General features: G+C 41.2%; 1 protein-coding gene across 1 annotated transcript; it reads left to right on the plus strand.

Annotated features, from left to right (window-relative positions):
• The first annotated feature begins 609 nt into the window (after positions 1–609).
• C28H10orf88 (chromosome 28 open reading frame, human C10orf88) lies at positions 610–17,462 on the plus strand. Its single transcript, XM_038579004.1, has 6 exons — positions 610–820; positions 1,517–1,720; positions 3,019–3,091; positions 5,592–5,798; positions 10,997–11,451; positions 16,320–17,462. The coding sequence occupies exons 1-6, from the start codon at positions 657–659 to the stop codon at positions 16,552–16,554; spliced, it is 1,338 nt and encodes a 445-aa protein (XP_038434932.1). The 5' UTR covers positions 610–656; the 3' UTR covers positions 16,555–17,462.

The raw sequence follows: 17,462 nt of genomic DNA on the forward strand, positions 1-17,462 counted from the left end.
CCCAAATCTGAAGAACCCTCACGTTCCCATTTCATTTATTTTATCTGAATCTCATTATCCAGTTTTCTCCAGGTGAGGGTGACAGGAAGAGGCAGGAGGCACCTGTCACCGCCCCTCCCCGCTCCCCCCAGCGCTGCGGCCCCGGGGCGCGAGGCCCGCTCCACCGCCTCCGCGCCCGCCCCGCCCCGCCTCGCGCCGCGGGGTCACTAACGCGGCCGCTGACCCGCGCCGAGCGCACCTGCGCCCCCCCCACCCCCGCCCCGGGCCGCCCCGCAACCGCCGCCCACGCCGCCCGCTCGCTCCGCCCGCCCACGTGCTAAAAACCGCCCGCGCCCGCGCCGCGCCTGCGCACAGCTCCCTCCGGGCCCAGGGGCCGCCGCGGCGCATGCTCCGACCCGGGCTCTCCCCCGCCCGCCGGCCGCGGGGCTAGAGGCGCCGGGCCCAGGGCAGCCGGCGCGCATGCGCGTCTCCGGTACGCGTCCTTCCTCCCCCCGGGACCAGGAGCCCGGGCCTCGGGTGTGAAGCCCGCGGCGCCGGAAGTGGCCGTGCTCCTCCGCCTCGCCTCGCCTCGCCTCGCCTTGCCTCGCCTCGGCCCTGGCGGAAACTGACGCCCTGGAAGAGAGGTTCCGGGGTTGGCCGGGGCTGGCGGCGGCGGGATGGAGAGCGGGGCCGAGGACGCGGGGCTGAGCCGCCGCCCGGTGCTGGCCTCCTCCTGGGACGCCGCCTGCGGAGCCCTGGCCCAGAGCCTCCGCCTCACCCGCGCTGACCTCGGCGCCCGGGAGCTGGACTGGGACGAGCTGCTGGCGCCGCCTGCCGCGGGGTGCGTGGGGCCGGCGGGGCCTGGGGCGGCGGCTGCGGGTGGTCGTGCCCCTGGGGGAGCGGGGAGGGCAGGTGGGGGCGGAGGGGGAGGGGGCGGAGGGGGAAGGGGGAGCGGGGAGGGCAGGTGGGGGCGGAGGGGGAAGGGGGCGGAGGGGGAGGGGGCGGAGGGGGAAGGGGGAGCGGGGAGGGCAGGTGGGGGCGGAGGGGGAGGGGGCAAGGGGGAGGGTAGGTGGGGGTGGAGGGGGAGGGGGGAGCGCTGAGGACAGGTGGGGGGGACGGGGAGGGGGCAAGGGGGAGGGCAGGTGGGGGCGGAGGGGGAGGGGGAGACGGGGGTTGGGCAGGCAGGGGGGAGAGGGGGAGCAGGGAGGGCAGGTGGGGGGAGGGGGACCAGGAGACGGGGGAGGGGGAGGGCCGGTGGGGGCCGTGCGGGGGGCGGGGGTGGGGGAGGGCGGGGTCCCTCACGGGGCACACGGGAGGCGCCCGGGGAGCTGGCTGCGTGGAAATGCGGGGGCCCGCGGGGGTCGCGCCCTGGAGTCCGCGGGTGCTGGCGGCGGGGGCGGGGGCGGGGCGGGGCGGGGCCCCAGGGCTCAGTGGAGGAGGTGAGTGAGGACGACCCGCGCGCGGCCTCCCCCTCCCGAGAGCTCCGAGCAGTGCCCACGACTGGCCCCAGTAACGCGTCGGGCGCTCTTCTTTGCAGCCGAGAGCTGGTGGTTTTGAGGACAAGCCCGAGCAGCCCTGACGAAAAGCCCTGCTTCCTTTACCTGAGATGTGACCCTAAAGCAGGTGAAGAAATCGCTTCTGTTGGCGTCTTGAGTTCAGCGAGAAACATGGAAGTGTACGTGGGAGAGGAGTACTGTGGCACCAGCAGGGGCAAGAGTGTGTGCGGTGACCTGGGCGGCAGGTGGGTGACAGGCCACCCGCAGGTGTTGTCCCCAAGCCCTGTGACCTCCCTCAGCTTTGCTGCTACTCACCGACTCCCTGAGCTTGATGCCAGACGCCAGCGGGGAGAAGTTTCTCGCTCCTACGGGTCTTTGAGACAGTCTGGGTCAGCTTTCTCCTGGGTAGAAATGTGCAGACCTGGAGCCGATGGAGGGAGGTGCCTGGGTGGAGGGTCCTACTAGTAAGTGGAGGACTTTGATTAGAATTTAAGTTCTAAAAAAAAAGAAAAAAGAAAAAAAAGAATTTAAGTTCTGAGATAAATGTTTTTGGACTGTCTTAACTCAGACGGGTCTGTTTTCCAAAAATTAATCAGTCTGGAAAGTTGAACACGTTTTCTTGTAGGAAGCCCATTAGGAATAGTGCAGAAGTCCCACTGTGCCATACCACTAAATTTAACCTGAGATTGTTTTTTATTTTTTATTTTTATTTTTCTTTTTGGGGGAGGAAAGCAGAGGAAGAGAATCTGAAGCAGGCTCCATGCAGGTGTGGTATCCATGGGATTGGATTTCAAGAGCCTGACATCATGACCAGAGCGAAACCAGAAGTCCAACCCTTAACCAAGGGAGCCACCCGGGCACCCCTGAATTTTTTTCTGAATTCTTGAGTCTGTCCAAGTCTTTCTTTAATAGAACTCAGAATATGAACTGTTTCATATACCATGTATATGGTATATGGCGCATTTGGTGGAGGAACGAACTCTTGGTTTTGGCTCAAGTCATGATCTCAGGGTTTGAGATGGAGCCTCACTTCGGCTCTCCTCTCAGCCTGGAGTTGGCTGAAGATTCTCTCTCTCCCTCTTCCTCTGGCCCCACTGTGCAGTCTCACGCTGCCCCCCGCCCCCAATAAGTAAATCTTAAATATGCCCTGTGCTGCATGATTATACGTGTTATCTAACTTAACTTATATAAGTAGTAAGTGACAGATGTAGTTTTTTTACCCAGTGCAATTCAGTTTGAAGCCACAATTCTTTATGCCTCACTAGGAAAACTGAATTCTCAGGATTTATGTATTGTCCTTGAAACCTTCATTTTTTTTTTTTTAAGATTCTATTTATTTATTCATGATAGACATAGAGAGAAGCAGGCTCCATGCCGGGAGCCTGATGTGGGACTCGATCCTGGGACTCCAGGATCACGCCCTGGGCCAAAGGCAGGCACTGAACCGCTGAGCCACCCAGGGATCCCAAAACCTTCATTTTTAAATGGAACTATTAAAAGTGATAATGTATGAAAATTTTAAGAACTTCTTTTTTATTTGCAGTGAAGATGAAAAGATTATTTTGTACAAGAAATACCTAACATTGGAGTCCTCCGTACATTCTTGTAAAATAAAGGTAAGTAATCACTCAATTATAACTAATTTGAAAAATGCAGTTATTTTTGTGCTATATAAACTTATCTTCTGATGGTTCAGTAATGCAATACATTCATTCAGTGTGGTCCCTGGTTTTAGTTGAGAAATACTTAGTGAACATGTAAGAAGAAATTTTCTAAAAAATCAACGTTCTTCTTTTAAAATGTGAACATTTATTAGTTATGGCAATGCCAAGCCATATACTATTGTTCATACAGTATTATTGTACTTTTAAACCTTGGGGAACTGAATTTAAAAACATTTTTTATTTTTATGTAAAACTTAGGTGAAAACCATAAGCAATTTTTGACCCAAAACACCCCAAAAAAGAACACAGAGAAGTTTCAGACAAAGGCACCACACAGTTAAAAGACTTTGGACTTTAGCATGAAAAATATTGTTGAAGTGAACTTTAATGCTGTCACCAGAACCTAAGGAAAGAGTCCTGAGCTGGAAATCATAAGCCTTGACTTAGGAGCTTTGTTCCTGACTAGCAGGATAGGCATGGGCAAGTTTCTTCACCCCTTCAAACCTACCTTGTAGGTTATGTTAGGAGGCTGAAGACAGTACATCTTTGGGTTATTTTCATCCCTAAAATATTTTATCTCTGTGCTTGTTATTGCATAGAGAAAGTCGCAGAACTGTTTGTTCCAAGATGTTTTAGGTAGTAAATGCTAGTATCATCTAAAGACAGTTAAATAAAGTGATTGATTCATTACCCAAGTACTGAGTGCCATTCAATCCTATACCCTATACTAAGTATTTAGGAATTAGCAGTAATAAAATAAATTGAAACAAAGCCCTCACTGTGTTGCTGATATTATAGGGGGCAACACAGATAATATGTAGGTTGCTGATATTATAGGGGGCAACAGATAATATGTAGGTTGCTGATATTATAGGGGGCAACACATAATATGTAGATTAAATATGTACTGTTTGGGAATTAAAAAGCAGAAAAGGGATCATAGGGAGGTGGGCATATAGACGTATAAATTTAGTGAAATGTTTACTTAATTGCTGAAGACCGTCATATTTGGTGCCACACTGAGTTTTTAGATCATGGATCTGTATTCACCTGTGTCTTTGTGTGATATATGGGATTATGTGTCAGTGAATGTTTTTTGTAACTGTTCTTTGGAAGTATGTGGGAATGCAAAGATTTGTTTCATTTAGGGGGTTCTTATAAAGACATCTGGAGCAAGACTATATGAAAGTTAAAAGCTACAGGTGTGGGGCACCTGGGTGGCTTAATTGGTTAAGCAGCTGACTTTAAGCTCAGGTAGTGATCCCAAGATCCAGGGATTTAGCCGTGCATCGGGGTCCCTACTCAGTGAGGAGTCTGCTTCTGCCTCTCGCTCTGCCTGCCATTCCCTCTGCTTGTGCTCTCTGTCAAGTAAATAAAATCTTTACTAAAAATAAAAAGCTACTGGTGCATATTTTTGAGTCCTTAATCAGTGATCAGTACTAGAAATTTTAACACATAATCCTCAGAACAACCATATGAAACATTGTTATCACTCTCCCTCATTTTGCTCCTTACTCAAGTTTTGGCATTTGCCCAAGGTCACATAGGCTATGCATTGTGGCAGCATCATTGTATGCAGGTCTGGCTGATTCTAAATCCTGTGCCTGTTCTACTTTTCTACTTTGTTGCCCATAGCAGGCAGAAAATGTTTTTGGTTCAGAAACATGGACAAAATGAGGCAGTGTAAAGCGTTGGGAAGACTACTGTGGTCAGACTGGAAGAAAAAGGTTCAAAGCTCGACCTTTATTACTTGGGTGTCCTTTGACAAATTAGAAATCACTCTTGAACTCTTTTTTTTTTTTTTTTTTTTTTTTTTTTTAATTCATGAGAGAGAGAGAGAGAGGCAGAGACACAGGCAGAGGGAGAAGCAGGCTTCATGCAGGGAGCCTGACATGGCACTCGATCCCAAGTCTCCAGGATCATACCTTGCGCTGAAGGCGTCACTAAACCGCTGAGCCACCCGGGCTGCCCTTGAACTCATTTTTTTAATCAGTAAATGATCAAGCTTTATTAGATCATCTTGACAGTCCCTTACAGTTCTAACTTCTGAAAGCCTGACTTATATGTCAGTAAACACTTAGCATGGGCTCTAGGCAGCCTTCTTTTGTATTAAATATATTTATACTGCAAGTTGCAGTATGTTAAGGTCTCAGATTGGTACAGTTTATTTTCAATTCTTTAAACGGAGTAAATGTTATTTTATGTTTCCCACCCCCATTTGTTATTTTATGTGTAATCTCTTAGTACTTCTGAGCCTCATGATAAATTGAATTATTTTTCTATGACTGTGCTAGAGAAAACTTAAAAATAAAAACATTTATGGTTAATTTTTTTATTCTCGAATGCTTCACTCTTAAGTGATAACAAGAAATGACTTTATTTTTTTAAGAAATGACTTTAAATGATGGTTGTTTTTAATATTATTTTCTGGAACTCTTTTGTTTTGTAATAGTTGCTCTCCTTTGGTGAAAAGCAGTGTGTGTTCATCAGTAAAGTTGTGGTACAATTGAGGCGGGTTTCAGCAAATTCTTCAACAAGCTCTCCTGCTCTAGGATCAAGGATAGACCTGCAGAGGGTCCAGACTCTCATGGAGGCTATGGGGTCAAAGTTGTCACCTGGCGCTCAGCAATTGATGAATATGGTTCGATTTCAGCAGCAGGTAGGTAAAGTAGGATTCTGTCCAGGTACTGTTAAAAATTTCAAAGTGATGAGTTTTTATAAGGACATGTATTGATTTAGGTTTTTTTCTTTGACCTTTTACTGTTGATTAGATTGTTACCTTTATTTGCTTTTGTAAACTAGCATTTTGTAGAATTTCTGTTCTGTAAAATATCTTACTACAGATCTTCACAATTTTTCTTGAATTTACTTATTCATTCATTCAGCAGGTATTTTTTAAGCACCTTCTTGGTGAATAAGGCACAGTTTTGAGCACTTTAGAGGGTTTTTCTCAAGCTTAGAGATAAAGAGAAAATTAGAAGATGGTTGTGTAAAGGAATATTGGGGAACAATGGAAGAATTTGCCAAGCTTGTGAAACTTCAGCTGTTTTAAAAGAGTTTGGGATGTTTTTTAAAGTACAAGCCACGGAACACCTGTATCAGAATCTTTCCAGTGTTTACAAAATGCATATGCCAGCCACACTTTCTACCTACTCAATCTTGGAGAGTGGGGTCCAGGAATTAGTACCGTAAATAAGTATGCTAGGTTAATTTTATGCACTCTATGGTTTGAGAATAGCCCTTTCAGTGCAAAGATTCTGTGGAGAAACAGATAAGATTTTAAAAAGGAAGAAATTTTCAAAAGCAAGAAAAGATTTTGGAAATAATCAGAAGAGATGAATGAATTAAATATAACTAGTTCACTGATTTCTATCTTTTAAAGACTTGACTTTGGGTGAAAAAAATGGTAGTAGATTTATTTTGGAGGGGGACATCATGTCTTTATTAAGGCTCGAGTCCTAAAATACTACGTTTTCTTTGCCATGAATTTGAATGAGTGCCAAAATGTATTGAATAAAAAATAAAAGTGTTTTCCCAGCTGTCATCCTGTTCTCCAGAGGTAAGTACTGATAACAGTTTGGTGTGTATCCTTCTAGAGTTTTCTGCATGTAGAAACAAATGGAAACTGTCCCAGCTACCACTCCTGGGTTAATACGAGAGACACTATGTTGTAACTTGCTTACAACCAAGTCTTACATGCCAGGAAATTTGGGGAACACCCCAAATTTTGAGAGGTGGTTTGTTCAATCTCCTCTTAAACGTGCTAATGAAAGACTGTCTTTATTCCTTATTTATGGAGTGTATCCTGATTGTCTAGGGTGGATTATTGTTAAAAAACCAGGAATCTCTAGATTTCCAAGGCATAGCTTCTTGGAAAAGTCCCTGTGAGCATAAAATGGGGATGTTTCATGACCAGAACTACTCTTTCTGTGGAGGTGATTAACCGCACACATTATTTAGAGCCTTCCTCCATTAATCTGGATGGGCCTGTCCTGAAGAGGAAGGAAAGGACTTGGGGTACAAGTCCAAGATCTCTCCCTGCTTCACCTGTATCTTGGGATTGCTTGTTTTCTTGAAAGTTTCATTAAAGGTTAATACTCTGAGTAATGTGGGTCTTATTTGACAATACAAACTTCTGTTTTATCACAGTAAACGTTAAAGTTATTCCTCATTCCTTTGTATTTGACGTTCAGATTTGCTAGCTTTGATTTGGTTTTGCTCTAGTAACTTAGAAATAGCTGAGTGGAATTCTGTATCAAAGTACCTAACATATAGCTGTTGCTTAAAGTTATCTGAATGAAAGGATGTGCCCCATTTTCTGAAACATTAAATTGTTCAGGACTTGTACTCTGTTACTTTTTCCTCTGTAAAATAAAAATGGCTTTATAATTTTGTTTTTTTCTAATTATTAAAGGTAATACATGTTTGAGGTTTCTATAGTAAATAATTACAGGAAATTCATACTTGTATAATTCCTACCATATATGAAGAGATAAGCTTAATTTTTCAGAAATCTCTGTGTGTGTGTATACATACACATGAATGAAGTTAAACACACACACATAGCTCTTTATATATTCATTAAATATATGGGCTCAATTTTTTCTAAATGTTTTTATAATGTATATGTTGCTTAGTAACATTTGCATTTAACAGGATATTATGGGCCTTTTCCTAAGCAATAAATGTATATCTCTGTCATTTTCTGGATATTCTATGGTATGTAATCAGTCCTAGACTCATGGACATTTAAGTTTTTTAGTTTTTTTTTTTTTTTTTTTGGGACATGAGTAGCAGGACATTGAAGAAATTTGAATATCTATTTTTATATACTGGTTCAAATAGCTCTTCAGGGAAAATTCTTTTTTTTTTTTTTTTCAAGATTTTATTTATTAGAGACAGAGAGGGAAAGAGGGAGCACAAGCTAGAGGATAGGCAGAGGGAGAGGGAGAAGCAGACTCCCCACTGAGCAGGAAACCTGAGGTGGCTGGATGCCAGGACCCTGGGATCATGACCTGAGCTCAAGTCAGACACTTACCCAACTGAGCCACCACGTGCCCCAAGGGTAAATTCTTAGCAGTGGAATTATTTTGGCAAAGACTAAGTCCTTTAAATTATTTAATATGTATTTAGCTGTCCACTTTCAAAAGGAATTGATGTGACTTCAGAACAATATATGACAGGACAAATAACAAGAATTGAACAAGTTCACATAAAAAGCAGTAAAACAACCACCAGCACCTGAGGTTTGTTCATTTATTATAGTGGCATGTAAGCTTATCTGTGAATATTTTGATATTTCATACAAAGAAAACAAAATCACCTGAAGACCTCTTATCTGGAAAAAAAAAAAGACTAAAAATCAGGGATTTTCTTAAAATCAGAATATTAAGATGTGTCAGGAAAGGAAAATTTGCATAGCAAATACCTTTACATTTGGATTTTTCTATTACATTTTCTGCCTGATGAATGGTCATAATTTTGACATTGACTTTGATGTAAATATCCTTACTGTTAATGCTTACGAGTTTTCTGCTATGCATTTTTTTTGAGGTCCAATAGAGAAATAAATGAATTTTTCCATTATGACTGAAGCTCCTTTCAGCTAAAGGAGAGTTGTCTAAGTCACAATTTTGGAAATATAATTATGTATAATCCATCATGTTCCAGGAGTAATTTTAGGTTCGTTCAAAACTTGGATTCGGTGGAACAAGGTAAGTTGATAATAGAGTAAATTTCCCTATAAAGAGGCACCTGGGTGGCTCAGGCGGTTAAGCGTTCTACTTTTGGTTTTAGCTCAAGTTCTGATCTCAGGGTCGTGGGAATGAGAGCCTCATTGGGCTCCACTCTCAGTGGGGACACACTCTTTCTTTTAATAAGTAAATCTTTTAAAGAGTATGTTTCATTTATTATTTTATTTTTTAAAAAGATTTTACTTATTTATTCATGAGAGACACAGAAAGAGAGGCAGAGACACAAGGCAGAGGGAGTAGAAGGCTCCATGCAGGGAGCCCAATATGGGACTCGATCCTCAGACCCAGGATCACGCCCTGAGTGGAAGGCAGACACCCAACCACTGAGCCACCCAGGCATCCCAAGAGTATGTTTTAAAGAATAATAAAAAACTAAATATCCTCATAAAGAACATTCCTCCAAAGTGCAATTCACTGAAAGAATTTCTGTGGGGATTTGACATGCACACACACTTCTTTGCCTTCATTATTCCCCCTTTCTGCTTCATTTTTTCCTAAAGTATTTATCACCACTTCCATCCACATGACTTTTTCCTTCCTTTCCTTTCCTTTTCTTCTTTAGTCTCTCCCTATTCCCTTAGCATGTAGGCTCCATGAGGTCAGAATTTTAATCTTTGTTCACCGCCATATTCTTTTTCCAGTGTTTGAAATAGTGTTTAGCACAGAGTTAATTCCTAGTAAATATTGAATAAATGAATATTGGTTTAGCTCAGTCTAGAAATATTTTTTAGCATATCTAGATACGCTAATATCTAGTTTCTTTAGCTAATCTTAAGTAATACTTTCCAAACTGTCTCTCATAAACAATTATTTATGTGTTTATTTTTAAGTAGGCTCCACACCCATCCTGGAGCCCAACACGGAGCCTAAACTCACAACCCTAAGATTGACACCAAAATCAAGAGTCCGATGTTTAACTGACTGAGCCACCCAAGCGCCCCTCTCACAAACTATTGAACAGCAGAAACTCTGGGATGATATATCCTGATAAGAATCTATAGTACAATTCTGGGGTACCTGACTGGCTCAGTCAGTGGAATGTATGACTCTCAGTTGTGGAGTTGTGGATTTGAGCCCCACACCTGGGCATAGAGATTACTTAAAATCTAAAAAAATATATATATAGTACAATTCTACTGGTTTGATTTTAGGACAGAACCTTATACCTTAACACTTACTTAAGCTAGAGATTGTTTTGCTTTTCTCCTGTGGAAGAAAATTGAAGAGCATAATAGAGAGATGATAGCCTTCCCTTCAAAGTAAACCAGAATTTTCTCAGGAACTAATACTGCATGAAAATTCTTATTATCCTGGAAATTCTAAAAGAAACACAGCCAAAAGGTAGCTCATTTTAGTCATTGAAAATGTCACAAATGTACCAAATATACATATAATTTTAAATGACCTCAGTAACCTCCATGAGAAACTCATAGCAAAAGATATGCCTAAGTAAAAATGAGTAGTTTACCATATGTGGAGGGTTGGTGAATGATATTTAATTCTGAAAATCATCAATTACTGTGACTTAATTGAGAGTATCACATTTTATTACTATAAATTAAGGAGGCCTTTGTAGTGGAGACATTAATGCTAATGCAGTTTTACTAAGCATGTTAATATTTAATATTTCCTTTAGGAAAAACTATATGAAATCATTAAAAGGTGGGCAGCCCGGTGGCTCAGCGGTTTAGCGCCACCTTCAGTTCAGGGTGTGATCCTGGAGACCCGGGATCCAGTCCCACATCATCGGGCTCCCTGCGTGGAGCCTGCTTGTCTCTCTACCCCCGCCCCCCATGAATGAATAAATAAAATCTTAAAAAAAAAAAAAAAAAAAGCCTTGACTCTGGAGTTAGGTGGCCTGGGTTCATGTCCCAGTTCTGCCACTTACTAGTTATGTTACCTTCGCCCGGTTACCTTTAGCCCTTGTTTTACCTTAGCCTTGATCTCCTCAATTTAGGATTGGCGTAGTAATCTAATAGCTTCCTTCCTATGGATGCTTTGAGTACTGGATGAAAGAATGCATCTTGCCTGACTTATAGCAATTACCCCCAGAGTTAGCTGTCATTACTATTAATAGTAATGTGGATTTATTTATCTTGCTTAGAATTGTGTTCCCATTGGAGAGCAGCTTCAGTCGGTTTTGGGAAATCCTGGTTACAAACGTATGATGGACCTGCAGTCGTCATCTGCTTCAGGAACCTTGGACAAGTCACCCTCCACGCCTTTCCCTTTTAGAACTGGATTGACATCCGGATCCCTGGCTGAAGACTTAAAAGCTTATATTGATAAAAGTCTGCAGCCACTTGGTGGAGGAAACATGACAGACCTCAAAGATTATAACGTGGTGCCACAAAACCATTCTCTTCTTGAGAATGACCTCAGAAGTGCAGTTTCTTCTTTCCTACCGAAGAAAGCAAGTGATCACTCAACTCTACCTAACTCTGAGTTGCCGCCTTTTCTCCAGAATCTGTGTAGTCAAGTTAACCATCTCCGTGTGGGACATAACACCAAGTGGCAGGAAAGCATCACTAAGGCCAGTGAAGGCGTTGTTGGTGCTGGGTAAGTATTTATTTTGAGACAAACATGGTTTAGATTAGGTAGGTGTGAGAACCAACTGAAGGGAAACAGCCTTATCTCAGTGCATACTACCTGAAAATTTGTTTCCAGAGATAATTTTAGGAGCTTATACATTTTACCACTAACACACTTCTAAGGAATAACTGTTATGCAGAGTAGAATTGGTTGCTTTGAAAGAGGTACCTAAAAGTGGAGGTTTTGAACGCTTCTCAGGGATTTGGGGGAAATAACCATCAGATAGACTTTGGAGCAGAAAATTATTTGTATGAGTGGAGAGGACTTGTGGCCTCATAAACTTCACATTGTTTTAATTTATGTTTGTCCTGTTATTCCGCTGGGTATGTCTGGCATTCATTATAACAGATTTTCTTTGTAGATCATGTTTGGCCTGGGCTAATTTTAAAATAATCAAAAGTATATTAGGATGGTAATTATTTATAGTACACAGCCCTGATCCCCTAATCTTATAATCTCATGTTTTAGCAGCACATGTTTGATTAAGAGATAGTTAGGAATGTAGTATGTTCCCTATCCTTTACATACATGTAATTTGTCAAAATAGTGCATTAGACTGGAATTCAGGACTCAGGTCATACTTTTGGCTTATCTACTTTGTCACAATTTAATTTCCTGTAACTTAGAGTTTTCATCTGAAAATGAGGCAGTTGGAATTAAACAATTTCATACCAACCATCAGAATCTAACATTTGTAGAAGACTCCACCAACAGTACCAGAATACACATTTTTTTTTCAAGTACCAGTGGAAGAGTCACAAATATAGATAATTTTTTGAGTTACAAAGTAAACCTGACCAAGCACTGAAATCACACAAAGTAAATTCTTTGACCTTAAATGAATCCCACTAGAAATCAATAACACAACAACAACAACAAATTTCCAATCTATGGCTCAAAAAGGAAGTCCCAAGAGAAATTTTAAAAATACTAGAAAATGAATGAAAATACAGTAGATCAAACTGAGATGCAGCTACTAAACAAGTGTTGGGTAGGATATTTATAGCACTAATTTTCACATATGAAAAGACGAAAGGTCTCAATAATGCAAAACTACAACTCAGAGAAGATGAAATAATCAGAATAATCCTATATAACCATTAAAGAAATTGGATTTGTAACTTAGAAGCCTAACAAAATAAATCCAAAGTAAGCAGAAAGAATGAAATGACAAAGAGTGGAAATTAACAAACTTGAAAACAGAAATAGTAAAGAAAACCCATGAAGAAATACAGTGAAATTGATAAAACTTTTAGGAAGACTGGCTAGCAAGACAGGCAGAGATGAAAAGAGAAGACATAAATCACCAATATGAGGAATGTAACTGGAGATGTCACTAGACATTGTAAGTCCATTTTAAAAAGAATATTGCAAATAACTTTATACTTGTAACTTTAACAATTTGGAAGAAATGAATTAATTCCTCAAAAAACCACACACTACCAAATTCATCAGGTAAAATAAGTAAAATAGTCGTATAATCACTAAAAGTGCTGAATTCATAATTTGCAAGGTAACATAAAAGCAATTTCTAGGCCCAGATGATTCCACTAGAGAATTCTTCCAAACCTTTACAAAACAGTTATAAACACTTCCCCAGAAAGAAGAGGAGGGAAGATGTCTCAATTCATTTTATGAAGTGAGTAGGCCCTGAGAACAAAATCTGCCCCAAAGAAAATGAGATACATAAAAATATGTAAGTACATGTAAAATACATAAATCTAAAACTAATTACAAAAACCTAAAAATTTAAATAAGACATATAGGATCTGTAGACTGAAAACTATACTGATCAAAGAAATCAGAGTAGACCAAAATAAATAGGCATACCATGTTCATGAATTTGAAGATTCAAATTCAGAAACCAGAAACAATGTCAGTTTTCCCCAAATTGATCCGTAGGTTTAATGCAATTCCTCCCAAAATTCAAAAACATCTTCTATAAGGGAAGATAAGATTATTTTAAAACGTAGAATTGGAAAGAAAAAACTGGAATAGCTGAAACAATTTTGAAAAGAGTAAAGTAAGAGAAATCATTACTTCATTTCAAAACCTATTACATAGTTACAGTATTTAAGACCATGATATTGGTAGGGGGACAGACACACAGAGTAACAGAATAGAGATGTAGCAATAGCCCTAAACAAGTATAGCCTACTGATTTTGACCAAGGTGCAATAGCAATTCAGTGGAGAAAGGGTAGACTTTTTTAACACATGGTGTTGTTAGAGCACAGGGATATCCAAAAGGCAAAAGGTGAACCATGTCCTAAACACAACTTATCCAAAAATTAACTCAAAATGGATCATACACTTAAAAGTAAAACATAAAGCTATAAAACTTTTATAATATATAAGAAAACATTTGGGGACCTACAACTAGGAAAAGTGCTCAAATGTTACCAGAATCACAGTAATGGAAATGATAAATTGGATCCTATCAAAATTTAAACTTCCTGTCTGTGAAAGACCCTGTTAAGAGGATTAAAATACAAATTACAAACTGGGAGAAAATATTTGCAAGTTAACATGTTTAAAAAATGACTTCTATTTAATAAATAGCTATCAGAACTCAGAGAAAAAAAGATGGGCAACAGATATTTTACTAGAAATAAGGGTATACAAATAAATGAAAGATCATTGTTGACTGCATGACTACTAGGGAAATGCATTTTAAAACCATAGCAGGATACCACTGCACAGTAAGTCTAAGGCTAAAATTTCAAAAAATGGTGGCAGTACAGAATGCTGATGAGGATGTGGAGAAACTGGATCTCTTCTACATTGCTGGTGGGGGCGTAGAATGCTATAGCCAGTGTAACCAACACTTTGGCAGTTTCTTGAAAACTAAACATAACAGTTAATGTGTGATCCAGCAATCTTACTCTTGAGCCTTTGTCCCAGAAAAATGAAAACTTCTGTCCACACAAGGAACTGCCCAGTTCTTCATGCAAAGCCTTGTTTCTATGTAATAGCCCCAAACTGGAAACAATCAAAATGTCTTAAAATACCTGAAGACTTCAAACAAACTGTGGTATGTCCATATCATGGGATGCTAATCAATAAAAAGGAATGAACCATTGACCCACACAATAGCAACTTGGGAGGACATTGTGCTGAATGACCAAAGAGAATCTCAGGTGGTCACATACTATATGATTGCCTTTGCACAATATTCCCAACTAAAGTGGTAGAGATGGAGACCATTGGTGGTTGCCAGGTGTTAGGGGTGGAGAGCGTTAGGGGAGTGGCTGTGACAGTTGGGGTGGCAGGAGGGAGATGCTTGTAGGAAAGGAGGAGTTGTGCATCTCAGCTGTGGTGATGTTCACGTGACTGTGTGTACATGGGAGAGGGTAGCATACACACACTGCCAGTTTTCTGGTTTTGTGTTCTACCAGAGTTAGGTGAGGTGGGACCATTGGGACCATTGGGTGAGGGTACTGGGAACTCTAGCATCTTTACAACTTCCTGTGACTCTGTAGTTACTTGGAAAACAGTTAAAAAAACCCTTACATATACTGGAATGAGGCTGTCAAACTTTTTGGTCTTTACACTGAAAAATAATTGAAGCCTCTAAAGAACCTTTATTTATGCAGATTATATAAAAGGATTCATTTGTTGAAAAATAACAAGCCCGTTATATAGGAACATAACAGTTTTTATGAAAAATATCTTTTCTAGAAGAAGCTTAGGGAGAATGGTATCCTGTGAAATCTATAGACTCGATACTAGCTTCTGGTTGCATTCTCATCTATATTGCCCTCTGCCCCCCTGCGTGTAGCATCAGTAGCTAGGAAGACACAGAAGTGGAGAGAACAAACGGGGTTAATCTCTGAAGAAAAGATTTATACCCTAAGTTTACTACCTTTGGAAAGTCTAAGAAACAGAAGCATACACAACCAAAACTTGTGTTAGTCACCTGAGCAGTGACATTGCACCTTGGGTAGCCTCTGGAAAATGTCCCTGTATGTTCTTTAGAATCCCAAGGATGAGAGTTCAGATAACATCTTAGTAGTAACGTGAGCACATTTGCCACTTCATGGAAGCTGAAAAAGTCATGGCGACCCCAGGGTTGTGTGGACCATACTCAGTCACTGCCCTAGTGTTCATTGGTTGTGAACTTGAGAAACTGAGTGCTCTTTACTTTTTTTTTTTTTTTTTTCAGATTTTATTTATATATGTATGAATGAATGAGAGGGAGCATGAGCTGAGGGAGGGCAGAAGGAGAAGCAGACCCCTCCCCCCCCAGCAGAAACCCTGAGATCATGACTGAGCCAAAGTCAGACACTTACCTGACTGAACCACCCAGATGCCCCATTCTACTATTTTTATTTCTACTTGCCCATTCCAGTTATATTCAGTTTTAAACGTTTTCATATTAGGTTAGAAAAGAATCATCCAGTTATTAAATGAGGTGGTACAAGTGACAAAAGACAAAACTAGTAATTGTAGAGTTGTTGGGGGAGGTTCTTGGAAGACCTACATGGAGACCTTTAACAACTGGGCGAGATCAGTTCTGAATTGGGGCTCAAAATCCAAAGACCTTTAGTAAAGACTTGTTCTTTGAGGGTAGACATTCTGTCTTCATCGTTACAGTCTCATTTCAGTTGTATGCTGAGATGTTGAAAGAAAGGTACAGAATGCTTTGTGCGTTCAGGTCATGGTTGCCTGTTGCAGATGTATTTTGGCAGCTGGAAATAGGTCATGCGGGGACGGCACAGTTGCCCAGACTGATTTCCGCACTGTACGCTGGCTGCTGGTGTTAGCATAGTTGGGTTGTTTGTGTTATGAGATCAGAGATAACTGTCGTACTGGCCTTTGAAAATGTATTTTTAGAACGGAAGAGCAACCTGTGTGTTCCTACTTAGAAAAGATTCTCACTAAAAACTTGGAACTGATGGAAAAGAGACTCGTGGACTACGTCGACCAGCGACTGTGTAAACTCCAAGAGCACATGGACGCCAAGATTGCTCTGTTAATGGACCTGCTGCAGAGCCCCTACTCCCCACCCCCGGGGACCGCCCTCAGACCCTGTGACTCTGGAGAAAGACTTTCAAATGGAGAAAGATAAGTGCTCAACCTGTACGGTGCGCTACAGATATTTATTACGTATTTATTGCAAAGCCTAAACCCCCAAGGTTCAAAGCAAGTATTTCATGTCATTTGAGGATCATCCTCTCCCTTCCATCAAGTGACCTCCGTGTTCATTTGAACTCTACTTGTTACTGTAAATCCAGTACTGTGCACTAGGATTAATGGGATAGGGTCACCTACTATTTTTGTTTGCAATACTGTTTACTCTTACAGAAATTTTTGTGTATTTCTGGGTTAAGTGTTTGAAAATGTTAAAGATTTTTAATGCAATTCCTAAGTGTGTGTTATAGAATGTGTTTGATAGAAGTACATTTTTTATTTATAAAGAGGTTTATTTTATAGTCTTAGGAGTATGAAAAATAATGCGTAGAGTATGGATAATTTTTCTTTTTGTAATTGATTTTTAATGAAGCGTTGGATACCTGAGGCTTAAAAACCTTTCACAGAGATCACTAATTTACCTTTTGTATCATTTAATCTCAGATAATGAATAATATGCAATGTTTGAGGTGTGTGTGGACACCAGGGCCACTATTAGTGTCAGTACAGGGTAGCAGTCAGTTGGATAGTAAAAATCAAAACTGACCTATTCCTCGTTGGAATTAGTACTTTAGTATTTGATGTAAAATGGGAGAATTCAGCTTTTATCTCAGTAAACACAAGTTTAAGGAACACTCCTTTTCTGAGCTGCTACAGGTTCTTTCCAGAGCCCTTCTCTGTTAGGTTTCAAGTGTGAAGTGCTGTGGTTGTGCACGGATTGATGAGGGCTGGAAATCAAGATTGCACTTCTCTCCAGCAGGTGTAATTTCCCGAAATTAGAACTATTGTGTGTATGTCGAAGAGTAATCTATTTGCACTTAATAAACGTATCCACTTTGGAAACCA

Source organism: Canis lupus, chromosome 28 (assembly GCF_011100685.1).
Source record: "Canis lupus familiaris isolate Mischka breed German Shepherd chromosome 28, alternate assembly UU_Cfam_GSD_1.0, whole genome shotgun sequence".
NCBI classification, from domain to species: domain Eukaryota; kingdom Metazoa; phylum Chordata; class Mammalia; order Carnivora; family Canidae; genus Canis; species Canis lupus.